The 27358-nt window shown below is 51.8% G+C and overlaps 3 protein-coding genes across 4 annotated transcripts in view; 2 read left to right on the forward strand and 1 right to left on the reverse strand.

Annotated features, from left to right (window-relative positions):
- The window catches only part of CPLX4 (complexin 4), a 14291-nt gene extending 10537 nt beyond the window's left edge, over nt 1-3754 (forward strand). The window contains exon 3 of the mRNA XM_031597059.1: nt 3527-3754. Coding sequence (XP_031452919.1) covers nt 3527-3754 — 228 coding nt within the window. The remainder of the gene's footprint in view (nt 1-3526) is intronic.
- A 4743-nt stretch (nt 3755-8497) lies between these two features.
- RAX (retina and anterior neural fold homeobox) lies at nt 8498-10332 on the forward strand. Of its 2 annotated transcripts, none has more exons than XM_031597060.2 (3): nt 8498-8930; nt 9024-9253; nt 9635-10332. In XM_031597060.2, exons 1-3 carry the CDS (start codon nt 8660-8662, stop codon nt 10085-10087), a joined length of 954 nt encoding a protein of 317 aa, XP_031452920.1. In that variant the 5' UTR covers nt 8498-8659; the 3' UTR covers nt 10088-10332. The 2 variants fall into 2 exon arrangements, with proteins under 2 accessions (XP_031452920.1, XP_031452921.1); XM_031597061.2 differs by having other exon boundaries at nt 8610-8930; nt 9024-9241.
- A 4780-nt stretch (nt 10333-15112) lies between these two features.
- Nucleotides 15113-19742, reverse strand: GRP (gastrin releasing peptide). Its single transcript, XM_031609221.2, has 3 exons — nt 19381-19742; nt 18589-18839; nt 15113-15330 (listed from the first exon to the last, which is right to left on the reverse strand). Exons 1-3 carry the CDS (start codon nt 19667-19669, stop codon nt 15277-15279), a joined length of 594 nt encoding a protein of 197 aa, XP_031465081.2. The 5' UTR covers nt 19670-19742; the 3' UTR covers nt 15113-15276.
- Nucleotides 19743-27358: the final 7616 nt, after the last annotated feature.

The raw sequence follows: 27358 nt of genomic DNA on the forward strand, positions 1-27358 counted from the left end.
ATCTGCAGCACAGCAACTCCTCCCCACCATCCCTTTCAAGCCATCAATCTGCACATAAACCCACCGTGTCTGCTCAAACACCATCACTCTGTCACAGTATGGTTACAGCAGCCTTCTGCCCCAGGGATGGGGGTCTGTGCTGACAACTGAACTTTGCATACCTTGGGAAGAGGCTGTGCCATACACTCCAGGCAGGTGGATCCCTGCCCAAAGTGCTGATGTGGGCACTGCTCCCCCAGTTCCTTGCTGCTGAACAGTTTGTCATTCACTGGTATTTAGAAGGAGTGAGTATTCAGATGCCATCAGGTGCTGTTTCAATAGCAAGTGCTGATAAAGACATCTGAAAGGAAAGCATCTCGCCGTGAGCAGAACATGCAGACATGCCATCTCAAGCAGCTTTTGCTCTATTGCACTGGGATGGGAATATTGTGAAGCCCCAGTTCAATGAATGTTGCTCTCTAGCTGTGCCACAGGAGATGCATATCAGCCAGGCAGGAAGAGGAACTTATCTCAGGAGTTCTTCAATACATGCAGGATTCAGATAAGTACCTGAAAACAAACAAACAAACAAACAAACAAACAAAAAGCTGAATTTGAAGATTCTTCTTGATTATCTGAATCTTTCCTTAACAGCCAGAAGTGAAACAGCTCTGGATGCACTGTGGTTACAGCAGTCTGCAAGCTTTTATTGCCTCTATTTATAGACTTGATGTAGACATATAGTTAGACTCTTCTACTTATACCTGTGTGCCATGCTTGTATCAAGAACTCTGCTGGATCATTCCTGTAACAGAACAGACCTGGCCAAGTCTGACTGCCTCAGTAGCACAGTCAGGACCAAAGAACATTCCCAGGCTGGGCTCCATCGTCTGAATTGTCAGAGCGGTGTCTGCCCCAGTTCTGGCCTGGGCAGCCTCCCAAGCAGCTCACAGGGCTGGTTTGGGAGCGAGGACAGGCATTCCCAATGGGCAGCTGGATGGGAGCAACCTGTTTTGTAGGGCAAGAGAGCTCAATAGCATGGCTGTGGCTCATTGCAGGCCAGCTGGCCCTGGGGCAAGAGGCCAGTGCCAGGCATGTTTAATGGACTAGCAATAGATGTTCTCCTGTGCTGGCAGAGATCCTAAAAGGGTGATTGAAGCCTTGCGGAGATGGGTGTATCCTGTACACGGGGCTGAACCTGGCTTTGGGAGAGGGGCAGTCCTGTCCCACGTGTGTGCTGGCACAGCAGGGAGCTGCAGCCCCAGCTGCATTCTGACCTGCACTGCTGTCCCAAAGGACAGCGCGGCGGTGCATCACCAGCACTGCATGCACAGTGCTTGGAGCTGCATGCTCGCTGTGTGCGCACGCCTGTGGTGTTAGACTGACTGTCAGAACACCCTGTGGGAAAACCTCACCTCTCCTCGTGAGAAAACAAACCTCATTTCCACCAGGCTTTAAAAGCCAGGCACATGAAAACAAACAAACACAGAATTCAGATGCTTAATCGGACGCTTAATGCAATGTTTCATTTTAAGTACTCAAGTGACAGAGCCAGATCTGGCAAACTTCAGAAGAAAAAGAAGAGGCCATGCACATTTTGTGGGCTTTTTCATTCGCTGGAGTGCAACCCCCCACTGCTGAAGCTCGTGTTAGGGCTGCTGAGGGCCAGGCTGAATGCAGAAGCAGGTGTAGCTTCGTTGATTCTGGCAGAACTGTGCTACCTTCATCCAAATCTGAGCACATCCAACTGGGGTCAGAGATCTATCTGAAACCCCAAACAGTGTTGTGCGTCACATCTCAGGCTTCAGCAGGGCAGGGCTTTGCTGCAGATCCATGCCAAGCAGTACTTGGCACTGCCAAAGTGGACTCTGTGTGTTGTATGGTCATTTTTACACATAATATCTACTAGCATGCAGTGATGATATCTTCAATAATTCTCCCTAAAAGAAAGAAATTGAGTGTTGGGCTGCTTAGAGGGACTGCAATAACTAACTCCATATCTTTTTATCTCCCTGTGTTGAGCATTTCAGAAGGGTAACTCGTCCTATAGCCAGTGCTTGTGGATGGAAAGTGTAAAACATTGCTCCTGCTGTACCACTAAAGAACACTTACACTGACTGGGATGTGGTTTCTATCTCCCACAGAACTGTTGGCAGCACCCCCATCCATTTTAGCCACATAGTAGTATCCATCATGAAAAACCTCTCTTTTTCACAAGGAATACAGGGAGAAATGAGATTTAAGAGCAGCATAGATGCTGCGAACAGAACACAGTGCAAATAAACGTAACATTAAAATAATGTCCGTGCACTCAAGCATACCAACCTGCCTTGTCCTTGCAAAGCCCTGAGACTACACAGCCATTGCTCATATACATCCTTCCATTCACTCATACATTCATTCATTCATGCAGACCCCTCACTCTCAAGAACACCTCCTGCTGACAGCATTGCCGCTTATTCATATCAGCCCTTTGCTGCTGTCATGCTTCATTTTGGAGACGTAATGAGGCATTAATGCTTATCTTTGATGTGTGAACTGTGTCAAAATATCCTGTTCTTCGGAGCTCTGGATGCATCGGGAATCCACCACGAAATGTGAACAGAATCACCATTGTCTGAAACTGACACAGCAGCAGCGATAGGCAGGAAGCGAGCCTAGAGCCTCAGTGTCAGAAACCCTATTTGTACCCTTCTTTGTTTTTTAATTTCAATTATTTTCTTTGCAGACCATTTTTGGTCTGTTCTCTTCTGAATGTCTAGCTGCTCAGACCGCTGCCCATCACCTCTCTGTTTCAATGTGCAGTTGGATCATTACCTTCTACTTATTTCTTCCCAATAGAAAGTATACGAAACGCAAGAATAAGAGCAACCTTCCAGGATGAAAACTCCAAAACAGGACCAGAAAACAGATGACAAAACCAGCGTGTCTTGAATGACACTGGAATACAGAACCAAGTGCTGTGGTTGTGCTTGTGGGTTTGTGGTAGACCCCATCCCTGTAATTGTTTTTGCAGATCTCTTTGCATAGATACGTACAAAGCACTCAACTTTTTTGATTTACTTTGATTTGCTGTCAGTTTTGTAACTGTGGGCAAACATCACAAAGCAGTGGTGGATGATTCCGTTCTGGAGCAGAACCTATTTGTAATTACAGATCTGCTGGCATAACATATTTCAATGCAAATATCTGTACAGTGAACTCAACTTGTTGACCTGCCCTCAAACACAAAAGGTACAGGATCCAGGGGAGGCTCAGGTTGGACATTAGGAGAAATTTCTTCTCTGAAAGAGTGGTCAGGCACTGGGACAGGCTGCACAGGGAGGTGATGGGGTCACCATCCCTGGAGGTGTGCAAGGAACGTTCAGATGTCGTAGTGAGGGACATGGTCTAGTGGGAAATACTGGTTGGTAGATGGATGGTAGTTGGACTGGCTGATCTTGGAGGTCTTTTCCAACCTTGGTGATTGGCTCTGTGAAAACAAACAAACCAAAAGTTGTTAGGTCCTGAAATCCCATAGATTTTTTTGTCTTCTGTTCTTTGTCAGAGCGAACTGGATGAGAACCAAATACAGATGGCTGGAGATGACGTGGGTTTGCCAGAAGACCTCCAGAAAATGGTGGCAGAGGATCAGATAGAGGAAGAGGACAAGGACTCAATCCTGGGACAGTTGCAGAACATTCAGAATATGGACATGGACGCGATCAAGGAAAAGGCACAAGCCACCTTCACCGAAATCAAACAGGCTGCTGAGCAGAAATGTTCTGTGATGTAGGGGAGACCCCAGGGCTGTCAATCCAACCCCACCTCACAGGGGTGAGGGTGAGGGAGGGCAGAGGGGTACACCTAGCCTCCATAGCAACACATGTCAATATGAGAGAGAGACAGAGCTCAAAACCTCCAGGGGGGTATATTTAGGTGCTGTAGTTGCTTAGTGTAAAGGCAGAAATGATTCTGGTTTTGTTTTGTTTTTTATTAACATAACATTTTTCCTCAAGGAAAAGATGGCTTTAAAAAAAAAAAAATGAAAAAAAAAAAAGCAAATGCTGAGGGAAAAGCGTGCCTTTCCAAAGTGTTCAGAATGCTTTTAAATGTGTCACTGTCAATTACAGTTGTGCTTCCACTGCATAACCTACAGGTAATCACTCATTTAATACTGCTCTCAGAAATATACGTATGTAATTAAAACACCTCATTTCAAACATTTTAAAGCAAAACCAATATTCAAATGTCGAATGTTTTGCAAGAATTCTTTTAAAAATACATTGGTTTTGACCACGGGTGTTGTAAATGTAAGGGCAAAAAGTGAAGCATAAAATGCTACCTACCACCTGAGACAATCATGTCACTGCGTGTGGATGTGATAGGGACCTGCAGGACACTCATAGCAATGAGATATTGTGCACAATATCCCACACAGGACCTGCACTGCCCTCCTGCATGGCTGATACATATAATAGCACTCAAACAGGGCCCTGATATCATGTAAAATGAAGCACTTTGTAAATTCTTCAAGAGTGTTTTGTGAATTAAATATGCAAATGGGGATATGTAGCACCTTCCTACAGGTTTGTAAGTCTCTTCTCTCTCAGCCTCCACCCTGTCAAATAAAAATATTCATTCAAAATGAATAAATGCACTAAATATGGTTTGTCTCCTCTCCTCTCCTCTCCTCTCCTCTCCTCTCCTCTCCTCTCCTCTCCTCTCCTCTCCTCTCCTCTCCTCTCCTCTCCTCTCCTCTCCTCTCCTCTCCTCTCCTCTCCTCTCCTCTCCTCTCCTCTCCTCTCCTCTCCTCTCCTCTCCTCTCCTCTCCTCTCCTCTCCCCTTGCAGCCCAGCTCCATTGGCCTCTGATTAGCGAGGATCCATCCACCTCCCTCTGCATTTGTATAAAGTTATTAAGTGTCTCTGTGCTGTTCTGCTGCTTTTCAGGCTGAGTTATCCCATCTATAAAACACCGCGGTAAACAGGCCTAAGACTTTTGACCTTTGAATTAAAATGTGCCTGGGACATCCTGAAAATCTTATTGAAAGCATCTGGTGGTTTAAAGGAGCTAATTAAGTTCGTAAGCACATACAGGATCAGCGTTTTTGTGGTTTAAAGGGTCAGAGAAGAAAGTACAGTCAGAAACACCAAACGAGTGATTAACGAGATTCCAAAATGCAGTCCGGGTCAGCGGGGCTGGAGGCAACTGGGGGATGGGATGGGTGGGATGAGAGCCCCCTGCCCACTGTGAGGGACACTGCCTGGCCTGGCACTGGGCACAGCTGAGCTGATCTGCTGCTGGCAGGGCCCACAGTGCCTTAGGCACCATTTTTAGAGCCAGAGACATAAAAAGCTTCAGCCTTGCACGGCAGGGTCAGGTCACACAAGGTGCTGGATGGCATCCTGCCTGTAGTGTCCCTGGGTGGTGGGAGCTTACAAGACCAGCACTGCCAGGTGCTACTAACCCTAACCCAACCCTAACCCAAAACCAGTGCAATGCAATGCAATCCTAACCCTAACACAAACGCAATGCAATGCAATGAAACAAGATGCAATGCAATTCAGTGCAATGCAACGCAGTGCAAACATAACCCTAACATCACCAGTGACCTGCAGGTAGCAGCAGCTGGTTTGGGGTGAAGACAGGGGACCCCAGAAACAGCAGGGCCAGCAGCATGCCCACATCCTGCAGCCCTCAGCAGCCAGCATGGAGCTGGGGGCACACAGCTCCCCAAGCTGGGCAGAGCCATCAGCTGCACCAGTACGGCATTTCCCCAGGGGAGGCATTCACAGAGCTCAGCACTGAGCCTTGCACAGCTCAATGGGTGCCGAGCCCTGGGGTCAGACAGTGGGGTAGCAAAGCAGACAGGCAGCACACCGACTGCTCCAACTCAGTGTATATAGATACACCACCACGTTTATGAATGTCTCAACTAATGCATATAAACACCTGAAGGGATGATGCAGTGAAGATGCAGCCAGGTCTTTCCAGTGTTGCCCAGTGTGCTGGCCACAGCCTGGAGCCCAGGAGGAACCCCTGCCCCCAGCAGCACTGCTGTGCTGGGCAGTGCTGGAGCTGTGCTGGGAATGGGAGCTGGAGGCTGCTCCATGGGGACCTGCAAAACCCCCAACATGGGGCTGGGCACAGTGCTGGGGCAGTGAGGCACCAGAGAGATGGAGGGCTTTGCCCATCCCAACCAGTTAATGAGTCTCTGATTCCAATTCTGTGAAATTCTAAGGATAATAAAAGGCCTTTCTCCAAATCCTTGCATAGAATACTTCCTCTCCTGACAGGCAGGCGCTGCATCTGTGTGTTGTGTGCACATGTGTGCACCAACTCACATGTATGCATGCACACGCACCTGTGCGCATGTGTGCACGTGTGTGCATGCCTGTCTGTGTGTGTGTGTGCACAGCATGGAAGAGGAGCAGATTAAAGGCATTAGGTCACATGGGAGCTACTGCTGGTCGGGCCCTACCTGGGATTTGTGTTCTTACAGTTAATAGGATCGCTAGAGCTCAAGGCCGTCATCCCATCAAGATAAATGTCTCTGGTGCCCACTTTTAAGCAATCCGAATTCAATTAGGCTAATTGGAAAACAAGTAAAGAAGGATTGCATTAATATAGCCTTACAGCATGAACCTCCACTCCCCTGCTCCGGAGGGGCACATCAGCAAGGTAAGCCCAACGCCCGAGCTCATTGGGTGATTCAGAGCAATCAGCAAACAAGGCACAGGCTCCTGATAATGAACACTCCCCTTTTCACCTTGCTCCCACCTTCCCCTCCATGATTTGCTGCGCCGTCCATCGCTCAGGGCAGTGATCCTTGCTGCACGTCACTGGGCTGCAGAGCGACGTCCCACCTGCAGGCTGACCTCATTACTCCCATTCAACATAAAGACCAGAGGAGAGGAAGCAAAACCCACGGCATTTTATGTGCTGGTTTCACGGCTTGAAGCTCCATGCCATACATTTCTCTCAAAAACATCAACAGGACCCAAATTATTCCCGTTTAGATTTCATTCTGCATCCACAGGAAGGAGGTACGGGGGACAGGTATGGGGATATCTACACCGCTTTGGGAGTGTAAGTATTTTGCTGTATGTCACGTTGTGATTAATAGCAAAAATGGTCTTGTTCCTGTGTTTGCCAGTTTTGACAGGTGCTCAAGAGGCAGCAATTGCACCAGGACCCACTTGCCTTCATGGCTCTTACTGCCAGCCCAGAGTCTGTCCACAGGGCTACGCCGCTTCACCTCACCTTGCTGTCTGTCTCCTTTCCCACTACGACAGGCGAAAAAAAAAAAAAAAAAAAAAACTCCCGAGCATGCCCAGAGCTTCTAGAGAGCCAGACATGTTTTGCGCTGGTTGTGAGTGCCATAAAAACCCAGCTTCAAATTAGAAGAAATTAGGGACATTGCACAGTTCATTCATCTTCATTAATAGAGTTCTTGGGAAATACACATGTAGATTAAAGGAACACAATGGCCCCTGGCTGATTGCTTTGAGTACCCTCCAATGCCCCTCCAATGGTATTGACTTGCTTTTTATATTGTGCACAAAAGCCACACTAACCTTTTCTTGTCTCTTCTGTTGGCCTCTTCCCTCTTTGCCAATGGATGGCTGAGCTGTTTCTGTACACCTCCCCCCTCTCCCCGTCTCTTCCAAGCAGCAGTTGGCAACGGCCAACCTCTCACCTGCAACTATTAGGAGAAGCTGAGCAGTCCTGGAAGGAATTAACTCTGGGACATCAGCCCATAAACCTTAAAAAGGTGTGGGCGAGGGCAGAAAGAAACCCTGCAAATTGGGAGGACGACACAGACCTGAAGGGACAGCCCTGCCCTCTTAACCCCCAGTCCCATGTCCTCCGCATGGTATGGGGATGTGGAACCAACTCTTCTCCTATCGGAAGCAATACCAACAACTTGGAAATTGCTCCCATAACTGTCCCCTCGAGCCTTCCTCAGGAAGAGAGCTGAAAGGTTGAGGGCAGCTCCTCCAGAGCCCGTTTTCACTCGGTCTGTAAACACGTCTTCGAGGGCAGTCAGACTCAGAAGGAGCACCCTGCCAGCAGCAGCTTTTTCCCGCAGTACGTTTTACTCTGTGCGCTTAAACACCGGGCAGTGCCACGGAGAAACCGCCCCGAGGCCGACGTGCCTTCCAAACTCACGGGACAGGCGCAGGCTGGGGCTGTCGGGGAGAGGAATTCGGAAACCCCGCGCAGGGATCGGAGCCGACTGCCCACACAGCCCGGTGCTCCCGTTCCAGCGCAGCCCCGTCGCGGAGCGCCCTTCCCGGGCCGGTCCCCGCCGTCTGCCGTACCACGACGGTTTCCGACGGCGCTCGGCCGCCTCTGGGTCCGCAGCTGCGGATCGCGTCGGGCTGCCGTACCGCGGCCAGCCCCATCGGCAGCCGGGGGCCGCCCCGCCCCGCCCCGCGGGCCCCGGATGGCATCGCCCGGGGCCGTCCGGAGCCGGCGGGGCGTGGCGGCGGGGGGAGGGGGGGTGGCGACGGGCTCCGCCGGCGGGGCTCTGGGGATGCCCTGCCTCCCCCCGCCGGTCCGTAAGCGGCGCGGGGCCTCGCCTTCGCCGTCGCCCACCGCCCCTCGGCACTCCTCCCCCGCCCCGAGGAGGGCAGCCCGCCGCGCCGCGCCGTGCCGTGCCAGTGCCGCCCGCGCCGCCCCGGGCCGGCCGCCCCATGCACCCTCCCGGCGCCCCGCTCGCCATGGCCGAAGGTGCTTTCTCGCTGTCGGCTCCGTCGGCGCGCAGCCCCGGAGGGAACCCGTCGAGGCTGCACAGCATCGAGGCCATCCTGGGGTTCACCAAGGATGACGGCCTCCTGGGCCCCTTCCAGCCCGACGGCGGCGCCGGCAGCGCCAAGGAGGCGGCGGACAAGCGGGGGCCGCGGCACTGCCTCCCGAAGGGACCCGCGGAGCCGCCGCCGGCCGAGCACCAGGGCCGCTTCCAAGGTGAGCGCGGCGGGCGGCGGACGCGTGTCCCACGCCCCGGGGAGGGCCCGGAGGCGGCCGCCCCGCCGCTCACCCGTCTGTCTCTCCCCGCAGAGCCGTACTGCCCGGGGAGCGCTAGCCCCGAGCTGCCCGGCGGCGACGGCGGCGACGGGAAACCGTCGGACGAGGAGCAGCCCAAGAAGAAGCACCGACGGAACCGCACCACCTTCACCACCTACCAGCTCCACGAGCTGGAGCGCGCCTTCGAAAAGTCGCACTACCCCGACGTGTACAGCCGCGAAGAGCTGGCCATGAAGGTCAACTTGCCTGAGGTCCGCGTGCAGGTAACACCCGCGCTCCGGCTGCCGGCGGTCCCGCATGGTTCGGCTCGGCTCGGCTCGGCTCGGCCCCGCGTTCCGTCCCCCGGGAGCCCTGGCCCGGCGCTGCGCAGACCCGCACTCGCGGCGGCGGCTGTCGGTGCCGCTGTCCCGGCTGTCCCCGGCCGGGGGAAGACGCGGAGACGCACCGGGCCGCTTTCCGTCCGAGCGTCCTCGGGTGAGGGCTCCCGGGCTCGGCCGCCGCCGTTTCTCCGCCTTGTCCCTACCGGGCGCTGCGTGCCGGGATGGCGGACGGCCGGGAAAAGCAGGACGGCTCTGCCGCGGGGCTCGCACTGCTCTGCGGTCCCCGATGCCGTGCCGCTCCGAGTAACGCGGCTGTGCTTGCAGGTGTGGTTTCAGAACCGTCGGGCCAAGTGGCGGCGGCAGGAGAAGCTGGAGGTGAGCTCCATGAAGCTGCAGGACTCGCCCATCCTCTCCTTCAGCCGCTCCCCGCAGGCGGCCCCGGTGGGTGCGCTGGGCGGCAGCCTGCCGCTGGAGACGTGGCTCGGTCCGCCCGTGCCCGGCGGCGCGGCCCTGCAGAGCCTGCCCGGCTTCGCGGCCCCTCCTCAGGGGCTGCCTGCCAGCTACACACCACCGCCCTTCCTGAACTCTCCGGCCGTGACCCACGCGCTGCAGCCCCTGGGAGCCATGGGGCCGCCGCCGCCCTACCAGTGCGGGGCCGCCTTTGTGGACAAGTTCCCCCTGGATGAAGGGGACCCGCGCAACACCAGCATTGCCGCCTTGCGCATGAAGGCCAAGGAGCACATCCAGTCCATCGGCAAGCCTTGGCAGACCATCTGAGCTCCCTCCCTGCGCTGGGATGTGGCCGCTGAGAGCACCGATGCCGGGAGGCCGTGGGACGCCCCCGACCCGCTCCGCTGCTGACATTGCCCGCGTCCCGACTCTGTATTTCGTGGTCCTCTGAACCCCCTTTGCCTTATGCCCCGCGGAGCTGGGGCCGGGCTGTAGCTTAGGAAAAGCTCTCCCACTCTCCCTCGTTGCCTGGATGCTTTAGTCGCAATAAAAGCTGCAGTAGGGCGCAGAAATGCATGGAGTGCCTGGGAACTGTGACCCGCAGGGTGCGGGAAGGGTCCTCTGCTTTGTGCCATTCAGCGGCACCGCTGGCTTGCAGGCTGTGTGCACTGAGGGGCTGCCAGGGCTACCAGCCCCTGGGGTCCTCCTGTCCCACAGTGTAGCCGTGGTGCTCCCTCAGCCGTCACGGAGCTCTGCCAGCGTTGTGGCCCAGTGGTGGTTGCCATCCTCGCACGGTTTTGCAGGATGGCCTGAGGTCCAAACGGTCTTTGCCACCCGACCCTATGCTTCTGGCCTGCACTGCCCCCAGAGAAGGGAGCTGGCAGGTCCTGCAAGCCCTGTGCTCCCTGGTGACTGCGCAGGGACGGGGAAGGCTGTGGGGCTCAGATCTGCAGGGTTGAGAGCTGTGGGGCTGAGTGATGTGGGGCTGAGTGCTGCGGGGCTGAAAGCTGTGGGGCTGAAAGCTGTGGGGCTGAGAACTGCAGGGCTGAGTGCTGAGCGGCTGAAAGCTGTGGGGCTGAAAGCTGTAGGGCTGAATGATGTGGGGCTGAGAACTGTGGGGCTGCATGAAGTAGGGCTGAGCGCTGTGCGGCTGAGAGTTGTGGGGCTGAATGATGAGGGGCTGAGAACTGGGACTGAGTGCTGCGGGGCTGAGAACTGCGGGGCTGAGAGCTGTGTGGCTGAGAGCTGTGGGGCTGAATGATGAGGGGCTGAGAACTGCGGGGCTGAGAGCTGTGGGGCTGAATGGTGAGGGGCTGAGAACTGGGACTGAGTGCTGCAGGGCTGAGTGCTGCGGGGCTGAGAGCTGCAGGACTGAGAGCTGTGGGGCTGAAAGCTGTGGGGATGAAAACTGTGTGGCTGAGCGCTGCAGGGCTGAGTGCTGCGGGGCTAAGTGCTGAGAGGCTGAGAAAGTGCTATGGGGCTGAGGGCTGCAGGTTCAAGAACTGTGGAGCTGAGGGCTGTGGGGCTGAGTGCTGCAAGGCTGAATGTTGCAGGGCTGAGCACTGTGGGGTTTAGCTTTGAGGGGCTGAATGCTGAGGGGCTGAGCACAGCGGGGCTGTGTTGTGGGCTCAAATACTGAGGGTCTAAGAGATGTGAGATCAAGTGCTGTGGGGCTGAGTGCTGTGGGGTGAATGTTGTGGGGCTAAACACTGTGGGGTGAGCACTGTGAGGTCGAGCACTGTGGGGCTGAGTGCTGTCGGGCTGAGGGCTGTGGAGCTGAGAACTGTAGGACCAAGCAGTGTAGGGCTGAGCACTGCGGGGCTGAGTGCTGTGGTGCCGAGTGCTGTCAGGGTGCAGGGCTGTGATCACCCCCTGCAGCACAGCACCCTTCCTCAGCTATAACTGCAGCATCCCTTTTTTTTCCATTATCTCCGTTACTGCCCCTAATGGGGCTGAGAAGCTGTAATGAAACTGCCCTTCTCCTCCGCTGGGCACGGGGCACTCTGCACACTCTGGAGGTTGTGGCAATTAACGTTTCTCATTAGGGAAAGGAGAAGGATGCACAAGCGCCCTTATTGTGTCCCAGGGACGATTCAATGCCGGCCGGGAGGCCTTTCCTTTCACCATTTCCCACTCGTTGTGGCCAGACAAAGGCTGGCTTCTAATTATATTTTCACAATCTGTGCATATCTTTAAGAGCCTTGTCAGGAGCAAGCATGTCAGCTCCGCTCAGCTTCACTTCGGGGAGCTCTTTAACCTCAGACCGCAGTTTCTAAGCATCCCTCCGCAGCCTCCTTCGCAGCAGACCCCCCCCCTTCACCCCCCCAACGTCCCTTGGTGTCCATAGAGCGGGTGCAGCTAATCACTGTGATCCCTCTCTTTCGGAAGCTCCTGCTCCGCAATCCCACGTGCATCACCTGGCCGGAACAGCTCCTGCAGCGCTCATTGCTCGCGGTCAGCAAGCAGCACCCCGAGGTCCGGGGGTGCTCCCGAGGTCTGGGGGTGCTCCCTGGGGTTCGGGGATGCTCGCCCACCTTTCGCCACCATCCCCCTGCCCGCCCTGCCCGCTGCCTCCCGCATCCCGCACGGCCGCCAGGAGGACCCGCTGAGTTCTGCTCGGCACGGCGGAGCATTGCGGACGCCCGTTCGCTCTCTTCAAGCTCTTTATCCAAAACCTGCAGGCGAAAGACGGCGTGCTGCGCCCGGCTGTGTGGACGGGACTCTTCCACGGACGTTCGGAGCAGTTCCTTTGTTGCCTGCGGTCCGCCTGAAGCCTGCACTGGATTATCGGCCCCTGTGTGCAGCCGCGTCCTCCGAGGAAAGTGACGGTTTTAGCCCCCTGAACGTGGAAAGGTAAATGTTTTCGGAGCCAATAAAGGGCTGAGCACAAACACACCCGCACCCCGTCTGGTTTTCTGTCTTCCTGCACTTTCAGATTGTCCCGTTCCATTTTAAAATCCCATTTGTTCCGTTTGTTGTAAATATCTTCTCCTCCTTAATTGGGTGCTGAGTCTAATAATCCTGCCTCGGCTTGTTAACTGTACAATAGCAGTCAGAGTTAATGACCCATTAGTGATTAATTCCTTAACCAGCATCTAATTGCTCACTGTAAAACCTTTTCTTAAAACTGGATTAAATCATCTAGATCCTTAACCACTTCTTTGCTCTAACTGCGCTAAGGCTCTTAGCGCGGCCATTTCTGCCGGAGCTCTTTCTCCTTTTGCTTCAGTTCCATCAGCAGGACCGCGCTGCCAGCGCCTGCTCCCGACCTCTGCGGCACCGGAGCTCCAAGGAAAAGTCACACCAATAAAGCAGCTGCGAATGGAGCTATTAAAAGACGCAGCCCCTTGTGATGGAGCTGGATTCAGGCAGGAGGGTGCGCTGGGGTGCTGGCTGTGCTGGGATCCTGGCTGAGCTGTGCCATTCCACCTGTGGGGGGTGGGCAGAGGACCTGGGGATCAAACCCATCTCTGCGTTTGTTTCATCCCCACAATAAAGGTTTTGGGCTATGTCGAGGGACAGCTGGTGTCACCTGCCTGCAACTGTGGGGGGACAGAACCAGAAGTTGGGGAGGATTAGAGTGGGGCTGCTGCCATCCTGACAGCACTGCTGGGCTTTCTGGTAGAACAAATATTGTGTCTTCTCGATTTTGCTAAAGTGTGATGTGAATGTTGGCTGACACGTCAGCCCTTTGGCATACAAAGTTCCTGCCCCGCTAAGAACTGTGACATAAGCCCTGAAATGTTTGGTCCTGTGTAGAAAAGAGGTTAAAATCATCAGGTTAGGGAAGTTAGGGGAGAGCAGCAACGGGCAGCAGGGATTTGGATGGTGTTAGGAGGAGGCAGAGCTGCAGCTCAGGCTGCTGGTATGGGAGGGAGCACTGCAGTGAGCGCAGAGGATGCAGTCCCAGCGTGGCCTGCATGGTGGGCAGCCCCAGCTCTTTGGGGCTTTGTGGTCCTGCAGCCACACAGCTGCCATGGGCACACCTCTGCTTTTTCCCTCCCTGTCACATCACACCAGTGCCACCCTACAGGCAGAGAAACGGAGTGCACTCTCTTTGTGGATGTTTGCAGTTTGTGGATGGCACCGAGCTGCATGGTGCCAACGATCCCAAGGGACAGGATGCCATCCAGAAAGACCTGGGACAGGCTGAGCAGCGCGCCCATGAGAACTGCATGAGGTTCTACAAAGCCAAATGCAAGGAGTGCACCATCAGTACAAGCTGGGGGATGTAAGGATGGAGCACAGCCCTGCCAAAAAGGACGTGAGGCACTGCTGGATGGCAGCTGGACATGAGCCAGCAGTGTCCCATCGCAGCCTAGAAAGCCAACCATATCCCGGGCTGCATCCAAAGCAGCGTGGCCAGCAGGGCAAGGGGGAGATCTGCCCCTCTGCTCTGAGCTGTGAGACCTCACCTGGAGTGCTGCATCCAGATGGGGAGTGCTCAGTGCAGGAGAGACGTGGACCTGACAGAGCACATCCAGAGGAGGGCCACAAAAATGGTCCCAGGGATGGAAAACACCTCTCATATGAGGACAGGCTGAGGGCTGGGGCTGTGTAGCATGGAGAAGAGAAGGCTCCAGGGAGAACTGAGAGCAGCCTGTCAGTATCTAAAGAGGAGCTGCAGGAAAGAAGGGGACAGACACTTTAGCAGGGTCTGTGGTGATAGAACAAGGGGAAGTGGCTTCAGGCTTAAAGAGGGGAGATTTAGGTTGGAATACAGAAAGTCTTTCACACTGAGGGTGGGGAGGAACCTGAGTGCCCAGAGAGGTGGTGGTGCCCCGTGCCAAGATCATGCTGGATGGGTCACTGAGCACCTGATAGAGCTGTGGGTGCCCCTGTGAACTGCAGGCAGTGGGACCTGATGGTCCCTTCCAACTGTTAGAATCCCACGATCCTAAAAGGGGCAGAGAACCCCGTCCTCCAGGAGGGAAAAGCTGGGAGGGGGAGGGCGGGAAGGACTAACCAGCGCACCACCGGGGCAGAGGAACTCAAGTCACTTAAGTACTAACCCCTTCTGCCGGCACTGCCAGTGGGCAGAGTGTAGGCAGGGCTGGGAAAACAGGCGGATTCTCCGCACCGCCCCGCGTCTCCCACCGCCCCGCACAGCCCCGCTCCGCTCCGCCCCGTATCCGCGGTGCTGCGGCGCCCCCTGGCGGCCGCACCGGGCACAGCGGGAGAGCAGCCGCGGCTCTTTCCATCAGCGCCATCTGCTGCAGCGCCGGGACGCCGCGCGGTGTCCGAGCGGACCGGGCAGGTGTCACTCATTGCAAGACCCTTCCGTGAGCATTGCGCCTGTCACAGCCGCTCGAGGGAGAAAGGGCAGCCTCGGAAATGAAGTAGGGAGCGTGGTCATTGCCGAAACATACGAGAATACGTGTATTTAGGTATCTTACACAACGGAAATCTTGTTTACAGAAAAGAAACCTTGCTGATTAGCTGATTACAATCAAGTGCTTGTGAAACATAGTCTCTTATGGAAAGTGTTCCAGTTCTTCGGGTTTAGAGACTTTCTTTCAGCTCGGAGTGCTCTCCTTCATGTTCACAGCTTGAAGCAGATTCTCCATCATCTAATAAAAAGAGAAAAAATAGCATTTATAGTGCAGCCTGGCAGAAGTCACTCCCTAAGCTCATCAGCCTCATACACAGCTGCCTTGTGTGCTCACATAACAAACACGAAAAGACATCATTTGTCTTGATCAGCTTAATAACCAATCAGCAAAGTAAGAGGAAAGTCATTTCCCAGAGAATTGTCTGCCATCTCGTTGATATAATGCCTCATTACTGTTAAAAAGCCAAGACACAGGAACAGTTTAGAGCTTATCTTCCGACTTACACCAAGGCCCGCTTGCAGGACAGATTTCCTTTCTGATCTTTAAACACTTCATCTGCAATTTACTCATGGAATAAAGAGCAGGCAAAGTCTTCCTTTAGCCCATTGCTGCCTTAAGACAGAAGGACGGAACTCGGGCACTCCACCCACAGCTGAATTCCCAGCACTGTGATGTTCAGTTCTCTCTCATTTTGACTGTCTGTTTTGATACTCATCCCAATGTGTTTTGGTCTTTCAGAAATGATTTTTATTATTATTATTATTGTTCTTGAGAACTGAACGGCACAGCATGAGCACTGATGGTGAATAATGCTCAGAGCAAATTGGAGCTTGTACCCAAGGCTCTGAGTCGAGTTACCTGAAGGGCAGACCTGAATTTCCTGCTGCAGCTTTTGACTTCAGGGGCAGTAACTTCCAATCTATGATTTTAAATTCAAAAACTGCAAAACTGGTAAAATTTGACAGATTCCATGGAACAGAGCCCTTCCCAACAGTGCCTGCCTTCAGTGATGCTCGGTGGACGGATGCAGCAGCTCCCTGTGCTCAGCACCACAGCAGTTCTCCCTGCCTGCAGCTGCCCAGGTCACTATTTGGTCCCAGGGAAGGTATTTCATCGCTGCACAGCAGAGCTCACAAATCACTCTTGCTCACACTTCAATACCTCCACCCAATGGACAGTGAACCCAACACGGGGTCTGCTTCCTCTCACAGTCAGTTTCTGTTTCAAACACATTATGGCTGGAAAAGCACAAAACCACTGAGGGCCAATTGCAAACATGCCATAGCCACTACCCCATCACCATCAGTTTACTCAGCCACCTGATTCCCAGCCACCATCCCCATACACAGGCACCTCCACTGAACATTAACAGCAAGTGTGTGGGCCAAGTGTGTGCAAAATGGAACCCCTCATACCCAGAGGGTATACAAGAATACACGTATTTAGGTATCAACACAACATCTACAGAATAGAAATCCGGAAATCATGTATGCTCTCATGTCACTGTGTACACATATGGCTGAATTTCCTATACACCAGAATTCACCTCTACAAATAAGCATTGCCTCGTCAGAAAAGAAAAATAACAGCAATCATCATTTAAACATTTAGGAAAGGATCACAAACTCACCAAGCCTGCAAAAGACCTTTGAGACCATCCAGTCCAGCACCCACCTACTGCCAACATTTCCCACTACACCACATCCCCCAGCACAGCATCTGAGCACACAGCCCTCCTACATCAAAGCACATTTGGTCTTCAGACCTTCTGCACCTGGAAGGCAGACCTCAGCAGAAAGATGGTTTAATTGTTGAGTGCTGGGGTTTTGCTTTTGGAAGCTAATGGAAAAACAGTGTATTCTGTCCTCCCTAGGCTGCATGCAATCAGGTGTTTGTGTTCAGCAAGAGGAGAGCAGGGGGGTAGGCATCTCTTTCATGATGCAGAAGAGAGACAAAATAACTTTGCACACTGGAAATTAAAGTTTCTATGGCAAAATGAGGCTCTGCTGCCTGTCACATATCATGGTTGCATGGGAGACGTGATTTATTTTCCCCCTCATTTGATAATTCTGGAGATTTAAGGCAATGTTATTCCACGTATTTGCTATTACTCCATTATTATTCCACAAATACGTTCAATGTCTGACCAAAAAAAAAAGAAAAGTGGATATTAATTTAGAGCAAAAGCACACAGATGTGAATAGAATTCAATAAGGGCAACATCTGGCCATTCAAATACGATTTATTACCAAATGCTTTTAGAAGTAAAAATATTTCCCTCTCCATATAACATAATGGAGTTTGTCTAACTGGATTACAGAGCTGCACACTGCAGAACTGAGGAGGAGACAAACAGCTTTTCCTTTATAGACCATATCAATCACAGTCATTTTAAACATCACCATCATAAAGCCACAGCCAGAAACAAACACACAGGCAGCATTCACATCAGTGCTCTAAATCACAGCTTAATTTAATGAGTAAATCCTTATTCAAGTCAGCAGCAATGATTTCATTGCACTGGGAATTTAGGAGGGAGAGCAGTTACCTCAGGAATATACACTGCTGGAGAAGATGGGAAGAAAAACCCTTCTCATGAATGCCTTTAAAAGCATGTGTCACTCTTTCTATACCATTTCAGTGCTGCCCAAAAGAATTGTGCAGCTCCATCACCATCCTGGAACCTGATGCTTTACAGAGAAAGGAGTCGTGTTGTAAGTTCTGCAATGTACACAGCAAGCCTTCTTTTGGACCTCGATTACCTTCTGTTAAACCTCCCCAACATCCTTCCAAGTACATTTCACAGGATTTCCCAAAGGAATAGCGGTGAATCAGTACCAAAGCCACATCTCATCAACTGGTGCTTGTACGTACCATTGCTCAAGGGAAGAAGAGGTTGGATTAATGATGGCACGTGTTAAAGCTCACCTGTAGGCTGAGATTGATTCTGCGGGACCAAACATGACCACAGCAGCGGTCAGCATCATCAGACAGACACACTGATGCCTGGGGAAGGGATTTGGGTGTGCTGAAGGCAGAGCTGGGAGCAGCTCTGCTGCAGGATGAGGTGCTTTGCAAGCCAGAGCAGGCAACAGCAACCAGAACACACAGCCCATGTGGGGCAGCTTTATACAGGATGCTCTTTGCTTCTTCCCTGCACGCACCCCTGCTGATTCGACACAGAATCTTGCTGCTGATGTGGTCATCTCAGCATGAAGAAGTGCCAGAAAAGCCAAGAATGTTAACAACCAGGGAGCTGGAAGGGAATCTGGACACTGACACCTGTGGAACACTTGTTGAATTGTTCACAAAGCACGCTGTATTGTGACTAACAATTCTTAATCAGGAGTAAAATCCTGCTTTGCTGAATGACTGCTGCATTAGACACGCTTCTGATAACATTCAGGACAATGCAGAAGTCAGAAGGAGATGGTATGCCGCTTAAAAACAAAAGGTGACTGTAAGGAATGCGTTCACACATCTTGTCTTACTTACATCTTTCCAGCTGCTGCTGTCATCTGTCTCCCAGGAGTTCCTGGTGTGCCAGGGAAGCCCTCCTTTTGAGAAGTGAGCACTTTTATTTTCATTCCCTTCCAGCAGCTGTAGCAGATGTTTGGACATTTCTTCCCGCTGCAGATAGTCATCCAGCTGCTTAATATTTTCAGGTGAGGCTGAAAATGGGATCTTGTTTTCTTCTTCATAAGCATAAGGAAAATCCCCAGTGCTCTTTTTCCCCATTAAGTGTCCTGTAAAAACAAGGACTGTGGCATGAAATTCATCCAAACAGGCAAAACGTGGCTTTAAGAGTTCAAACATCAGCTAGGAGTAGTGATGGTATGAAGGGACGAGAGGGGAGTGGAGGGAAAGGGAAAAGGGAGGGAAAAGGAAAGGGAAGGAGAAAGAGAAGGGGAAGGGAAGAAAGATTTCCAAACTGAAGCACAGCAGGGATTCAAGGTGCTGTCAGTGTTACATGCAACTGATTTCCTACACTGGCAGCGGGAATGCTGCTACCAAACCGGAGAGAGAGATAACCAAGCGTTTTGCCGGGAACTGGGGAGAAGCACCTGGTTAGAACTGGTGAAATAAGTTGTGGGTGGAGAAGCTGAAAGTTTAGACTTCCCATCCTTTGATGTCGGATGTGTGAACTCTCCCCGTGCAGCCACAGCCCGCCCGGCGCTCCCGCGATGGAGCGAGATAGGAGACCCGACGGCGGCGGCAGGCGGCCCGAGGGCAGCACGGAGCCCCCGGAGCGGCCAGCGGAGCGCGGGGGGCGGCACGGAGACTTACCCACAGCCCAGTGGCTGCCGCGGGGGTAGATCTTGGTGAGCGCGGGGGAGCCGCCGGGCTGCAGCGGGGCCGCTCCGCCCTGCGCAGCCAGCAGAGCCAGCAGAGCCAGCAGCGGCAGCGCGCCGGGCCGCCGGGGGCCGCCGCCGCCCATCGTGCCGGTGCCTCTTCCCTGCCCGCGCCGCCGTCGAGCCGCACTCCGCTGCGGGCCGGCCCCCGCCCGGCTTCGCGCTCCGGCTCCGGCTGCGGCTGGGCCGAGCACTGCTGACACGCCGCCGCCGACGACCCCCATTTATACGGAGCCGGGACCGGGCGCGAGCTGAGCTCCCGCTCCTGACGCCTCCTCACGGGGCCGGGGCTGCGGCCGCCCCCGGCCCCCCGTGCCTCCATCCTGCCTCCGGCGGGGGCGGGTGCCGCCGCGGGCAGTCCGGACCCCCCCGCCCTCCTCCCCGCCCCGGAGCGCTCCCGGGAGGGGGGAGGCGGGGTTGGTTCCATCCCGGAGCTCAGCCCCGGCGCTGCCCCTATCCGCCGCACGTGCTCCCCGACGGCCATCCCGGTGCCGCTCGTCCCGCCCCGCCGGGCCCTGGGCGCGTTGTCCCGGTGCCGTCGGCGCTCCGTGTTGTCCCCGTAGCAGCTCTCGTTCTGATGGAGACACCGCCCTAAACGGCGCTCGGGGCCGTTTTCACCATTAGTTACGTTTTGCAAATCAGAAACTTCCGAGGAGTGGGTTTTGCCCTCGGGTACATTCGGCGGGCTCGGGTCGGGTCAGCGCGGGGCAGGCAGCGGCGGGGGGCTTTGCCGCAGGGACCCGGAATGGGACACGGGGGTCAGAGGAGATGGGCGAGGGGATGGCCGTGACACGGTGCGGTTTTACCGTCGGCCGTGCTGGTTCTCATGACTATGTGCTAATTTGCGTGCTGAAGCAAAGTGCCGTCATCACGACTTGGGGCAGGGAGCCGGGTGACATCTCCGTTGCAGGAACTCCTTTTTGGAAGAAGTTAAAAGTCAAAATGAGTCTTATCTTCTTTACAGAAAGCACGAAGAGTGTTCACAGAAGCAATTTGCCTCTCTGAATGGAAATGCCTGAACGGACTGAGAAGTTTTTTGCAAGAGCTGAAGGGGGAAAAAAGTTGCTCCAGCACTTCTGAGGTGGAAAGATCACTGAAAAATGAGCAAACTCAAAGGACAACATGATTTTAAGCTCTGAGGCAGAGTTTCTTTTAATTTCCTGTTATCACCTGAAGTTACTGTTGCAGGTATTCACGAATACAACTCGGGTTTGCAGCACTTTTCTTCTTGCGTGTTCCAGCACTCCAGGGCACCCAGAGCTGGCCAGCTGTGTTAATGAATGGAAAGCTGTTCCTCACTGGAACAGGTTGCCCAAGGAGGTTGTGGATGCCCTATCCCTGGAGGCATTCAAGGCCAGGCTTGGATTTGGCTCTGGGCAGCCTGGTCTGCTGGTTGGCAACTAGCGGGGGGTTGGAATGAGATGAGCATTGTGGTGCTTTTCAACCCAGACCTTTCTATGATTCTATGATTCTATGATTTCCACCCTGCTGAGAGCGAGGAGGAGAGGGTGGGTGAGTCCCTGAAGTGGATGACAGAGGGCTGTAAAGGCCACCAAGAGGCGGAACACAAACGTGTACTCCTCAAAGTGGCCTCAGTGGAGTGAAGGTGGATGCGTGGCAGAAGGATGTGCAGCCCTGATGTGCTGCTTGTCCCTAAGGGGAACAGGCACAGGGGTGAAGTCATATGGAATTGGTTGATGTGACAGTTTCGTGTCTGGAGAGACAGGACATGATGTCAGAGATGCTGCTAACAGAGCTGGCTGCGAGGGATAGCCAGGTCCTTCAGCTGACCACACAGAGCTGCACCCAGCTGTACCCGCAGTGTTTCCTGCTGGAAGCTACCAAAGATGTAAAGTAACGTAATTACTGGGCAGATTATCCAGCTCAAGCACTTCTGAAGTCAGTTGTGTACCCTACTGTATGAGCTAAATTGTTCCCTTGTTTCGTCTCAGTTTATTGCATCTCCTTTTATTGCTCCATGTGATTCACTCTTTCATTTTGGTTATTCATTATGCATTCTTGTTTAATTTACAATGGCATTTTCATGCCTCTGTCAGGAGTTTCACTGTACAGCATAGCTATGGAAGGCACATGCAATGTGCTGAGAGACAGCATTGCCATCCGTGGGACATCCCAATTGCTCATCACAATTCAAGCCAGGAAATGGAAAATTCAGGAAAAAAAAAAAAGTTTATTTTCAAAAAAACAACAACACCAAAGCAGAATGTTTGGCTTTCCTCAGCCATAGTGGCTGCACCTTTCTCAGATTTTGCATGTGCGTGACATGTCTGCGTACATCCCACCTGTTAAAGGATGTGCTCTCATGTTGGATCTCATGTCACACTGCCTTGGGTTACTCTGCTTTGAGGCTGCTCCTGGACTTCCATTTTTATATCTTGTCTTTTCATCTTAAATTGTTTCCCTGCAGGTCATTATGATTATGGTGAAAAGTAACGATCTGCAGGGGGGATCAAAGTAGGGCTTGAGCTGTTTTTTGTTTGTTTGTTTGTTTTGTTTTGTTTTAATTAGCATTGTCTTTTGAATCCCTTTTTTGGAGGTGGGAGAAACGCATTTTCAGAGCATTGTCATGAAGCTAATACAGAAATCTGTTGAAGCCCCTCAGGCGTTCAGCTGAGTCATTTGAAGCAAGCCACCAATAGAAACTCCATTTGAGGGCTTTGGCTCTTTTTGAAAGAGAAAACCAATGATTATCCTAAATGGAAGCAACTCTGAAGGCCTGTCTGCCTTTTCTTAGATTTACCTTTGCTTTTATGCTGACAGTCATCCTGAAAGTCAATGAGAACACATACTCAGGCAAGGGGGACTGAATCCTATGGGACACCTTCTGCCCTAAAGAAGGAGCTCAGTAACATCAACTTGTATGCGAGTTTCAAGGAACAGCTCTCCTTGTTTGAAGACACCTTTTTGCTTATCTGTCCACATGTCAAAGTAAGTGACCGTGTGGAAAGCATCATTGGGTTTTAATGATGCTGCTCTCACAGCACCGCTGTTTATTTTGCTTCCTTCGCATTTCAGGCAAACGTGGTCCATCAGCGAGTCGGATTTTATGGAAATAAAAGGGGGTGAAAGGAAAACGCTGTGCCTCTCACCGCCTTTTGTAGCAGTTCTGACGTTACAGATAGCTCTGATGTATGCACAGAGCAAACAGGGGTTTAAGTGTATCAGCAGTGCAATAACGGAGCGATCACCGGGGAGTGCTCTGCAAATGTTGGAGATGCTGAATGGTGCAGAGCGGGGCGGGGGGCAGCGCTCTGCAAACAGCCAGACCATAAAGCCATAGAATCTTCATGGGAAGGGACACTTAAAGGCCATCAGGTCCCACTCCCTGCAGTGCACAGGGACACCCACAGCTCCAGCAGTGCTCAGAGCCATCCAGCCTGACCTTGGCTGTCTGCAGGGATGGGGCATCACCACCTCTCTGACCTTATTGTAAAGAGCTTCATCCTGTTGATGTTCTTGTGAAAGGAGCCCCACAGCTTTGCAGAGGTGAACGATACGAAGTGATGCGCATTTATTTAATAAGGCAAAGTTTAAGAAATTCAGCAGTGTTTGTGCTGCTGAAGTTATAAGGCTTGAACTGTAGGCCTTGAACCAGTGTGGACCTCAGGATGAATCTCACAACCCATTATACATCATCAGCATCCAATCATTAACCAAATATATATGACCATTAGCAACATACATGTCTTGGATAAGGTGCCTCATTAGCAGGAGATGTAGCTTAGATAAAGCATTATGAACATGTGTTGGCCTTTCCTTGTTTAGAAGTTTGATGTCAAGGCTCACTAATACACAGACTCCTTGGTTCCTCCTTGAGCCTCGGCCAGGCTGGAGGTGGAATCCAAAAAGGGAGAATTAAACCAGATGTTTCCATGCTTGAAGGTATGTAAATGTTTATTCAAAAGTAGAAAAGCTGGACTTCCTAGTAGTGAAGCTGGAGATCTCACCTGCCAGGACCTCCCAGCTGCCAGGCAACAAACCCTCACTGCAACTGGGGCATCCAGTGGATGCAGGTCTGGATGATGGTAAAATACTGGGGCAACTGGTGATGAGTCTTTCCTAATCACTGGAGTTAATCCTAAGTAGTAAGGTTAGAGGCATTGCCTTGTTCTGTTTTATTCTTGCTCTGTCATTTCACTTATGACCTCCTTTCTTTAAATGCAAGTGAAGATGAACTCACTGTGTTAACTTGGTGTCTTGGGGATGAGGCTGACATCACAGTCCGAGCTGCTTCTATAGAACTTCCTCAGCTGTGGCTGAGTTAGCAGAGCACCCAGCAGGTGACTCATCTTGCATGCTTGGTAGTTTGCAGCTAAACCTATGGGAAACAAGCTCAGAGGAAATAGAAAACTATGCGTTTTGTTTCCCAAGTGCCAACTTCCTTCCACGTATAGCTGCTGGTGCTGAATTTATGTCTGAGAAACTAAAACGGAGGAAACTTCATTGCAAAAGGCTGGATTGCTGCTAGGCAGAGCCCCGAGTGAGCAGAGGTGACAGGAGGAGCAGAGCCAGGAAGACCCAGGGCTGTCACTGTGGCTTCAGCCACAATGCACAGCAGTGAAGCAGCTGCAAAAAGGAGATGTTCCCTGGAAGCAGGAGCCAGTGCAGCTCCTTGGGCTTTGGGGCACACACAGCCATGGCCATGCTGCAGTTGCTGGAGCTGGCATGCAGGCATCCCACTTTCCAAACACACTTTTCAGTTCAGCCAATGTGACCTTCACTGTCCTGAGAGCTGCTGTCCTAACATCATCACAAACGGAATGGAGCTTTGTCCGTAGCAGCTTTGTTTGTCAAATTTGGATCCAGATTATGTTTAGTTTTCAAACCGCTTCAGAACGGGGATGCTGCCCACATCCACATCAGGTTCTCATATACCTGCAGACACACGCACCCCATAAAGGCTTTCAGATTTTGCTGATAGCATTGCTACACATGGATGGTAGAGAAGCAGAGTTGGTTCTGTACTAAAAGCAAGGTGCTAGAGCATGAAAACAGTGACAGAAGAGGAGGAACAGACTGAATTAAACCAAGCTATAGAGCAGGGAAACATTTAGCTTTTTATCCTTTACATTTTGTTTGCTTTAGGCCCACGAGGTGTTCAAAGAAACACTGATAAAGCCCACGCAGGCAGGCAGAGGAAATCGTCGTTTTCATCACTGTTGCTCACTATCTTGATTAAACACAGAGAGAAAGGGCTGGGCTGGTCCTGTGGGCACCCCGTCTCCTCCTGGTGGGACTGACAGGCATCGCAGGACAGACGTACAGCTGTCCTGTGGGTGCTTCTGCTTCCTCTCCCTTTTGCCTTTCAAAGCACCCCCAGCAGCAGGCTTGGGGCTCTTGAGTGAGTAAGAAAAGACAGTGAGAGCAATGATTAACAGAAAGGCAGAGAGAAGTCTGAACCGTCTTCTCTGCGCTGTGAAGAGGTGAGTGCTGAAAGCGTTTCTCCCTGGGTGTGAACCCTGTCAGCAGCACTGGTGTTCCAAGTCAGAAAAGCGAGGCTGTTGGCATTGTGCAAAGCATTCCTTCTGCAAAAAGCATGTGCTGCATCATTTGCATTTTTTTTCTCTGAGAAAAAGAGACGTGATTAACCAGGATTAATACACAGCATCGCTTCCTCTCTGCTGAGAAAGAAGCTTCATATTCTGCATTGACAGAAGAATTATGATTACAGCACAAATGCTCTCACTGAGCTGTGCAGGGCCTTGGCACTGTAAGGCATCCTAAACCCCCAGGTGGTTTTATTTCATATCTCCTCAGTGCCTTGAGCTAGAACATCAGTGCAAGGAAGGGTTCAGGTGGTGCCCACAGAGCTCTGTGCCTTATGGCTTTGGATGCTATGTATCTCATGGTGTTTCTTTGCTCCTCCAGCACCACACCAAATGTGAGGACCTCTCAGGCTAGCCGGCATTTGCTTTTCTTTTTCCCAGAGGCTTTGATGAGCCTGCTCCACTCACAGACCCAGCAGAGAACAACCAACCAAGTTGCACTGGCTCCTCTGAACATCAGCGTTTAAGTGGTGCACCACAGGCCCTCACTTCATTTTGTAACAGCCTGGTCTTCAGTTCTCAGATCTCCCCACAGATTGATGCAGCGAGAAGCCATCAGCATCAGACATCTCATTCCTACACCAACACGAAGTCCTCAGGAGGCAGGCACTGGGAAAAGACGTGTTCTCAGACTGGTCTCAGCACAACACCTCCACCTCAGTCCCAGCAGATTCCAAAGGCCAAGAGGTGGATTGCCTGCAGGGTTGAACAAGTTGCACATGGTTCACAAAAGCTGCTTAGTCGGATGCAGTTAGCAGATCTCGATGTATCCAGCTGAAATCAGGAAGGTAAGTGAAGCTGTGCTGTCATGCACACCCCTGAAGAGCAGGTACAGCAGATACATATAATGCCAAACAGTAAGAGCAGGTAATGTAGGTACAACTGCATTTCACTCTACCATTAATCAGTTCCACAGGATGGGGTTATCAGGGAGTCAAAACGAGACACAGCGTATCACTCTCAAGAATTACAATCTTCTGAGCACAGCTAAGTTAATCCTGGCTTCTTTTTACCAACACACATTTCCTCAACACAAAATTCCCATCAAAATGGGCTGGATTTATCATCAGAGCTATGTGCAAAGTCCCATTCTCAAAGTTAGAACTGTGATTGTATGGCAGCTGGAAGCAATTCTAATTTAAGTAACACCACCCATACACTGCCCCAAAAATTACTGTGTTTTTACTTAACTGCGATGACACACTTCCAGAAAGACTGCATTAAGAATAACTGCATTACTCTGACAGGCTCTTTATTATACTCAATTTTAATTCTACACAAAATTGATACGGAATAACTCGTTTTTATATTAGGGTTTGTTGTGAAAACTGCTTAGTGGGACACAAAAGAAGCATAGTACTTGGAAGAATCCAGCAGCTGCCTGCCTTTCAGTTAGAGCAGAAGGGGTGCCATTGTTGTATAACGGTGTATTTCTGCAGAGGTGAGGGATTACAGAAGAAACAAAACTCTGTAGGAAAAAAAGCATCATGCTGTTCCTCATCAGAGCTACAAAAACGAAGTACAAAGAGAAAACCAGTTCTGCTTTGTTGAGGGTACAACACTGACACTGGAAGCCAAGAAGACCCAGAACTTCACATAAGACTGTTTTTAGCTTAAAATGAAAGATCAGTTTTATGTTTGACACTCTTCAGGTGTCATAGACAGAACAACACATCCTCAAAACAGGAATCTGGGTTATGCTTTTTCCTTATGGTAATATTACTGAGCACACAACTGTGCTTTTCATCTAGTAATTTGGGTTTCTATAAAGCCCCAGGAAAAAATTGTTGGCTTTATTTCACAGCTAGGAACACAAAGGTAAAAACATCAACAGCCTGAATTCTAGAATCATGTCGTGGCCCAAAAAATCAGGTCCTTCCCTTCTTCATCTCTAGAACATCAAGGAACAAGTTTCACGTTTAGAGAAAAGAAGTTTCCATTTCTCAACGCAGAGTGAAAGTTCCTTTCTGTTTTATTGTTTTTGTTGTCATTTTTTCCTTCCTCCAGACCATACCCAGACAGTTTTCTTTAGGTAAAAGTGTGGCCAAACTCCTATAGCTCACCCTGTTCCTACATGTGTGCTGTGTGTCTTTCTAAGTGCTGACAGAACAGCTCATAAGGTTGTGAACAGAAACAGCAAAATACCTCAACAGGCAGGCAGGAGAAAGCGAGGAGAGCCTCCATCACACTGCAGTCTGGGAGCAATGCATCCACAGCACATTAATGAGTGCATGAGCTGCTCTAGCACTGGATGATCAGTATCTTACTTTTGCAAAACGCCAACTAGAACACTACTTATTTCAGATGTTAAATACGCCATTAAGGAATGAAGCAAGAGCCAAAAGC

The sequence above is a fragment of the Phasianus colchicus genome, chromosome Z, assembly GCF_987193195.1.
Source record: "Phasianus colchicus chromosome Z, bPhaCol1.hap1.1, whole genome shotgun sequence".
NCBI classification, from domain to species: Eukaryota; Metazoa; Chordata; class Aves; order Galliformes; family Phasianidae; genus Phasianus; species Phasianus colchicus.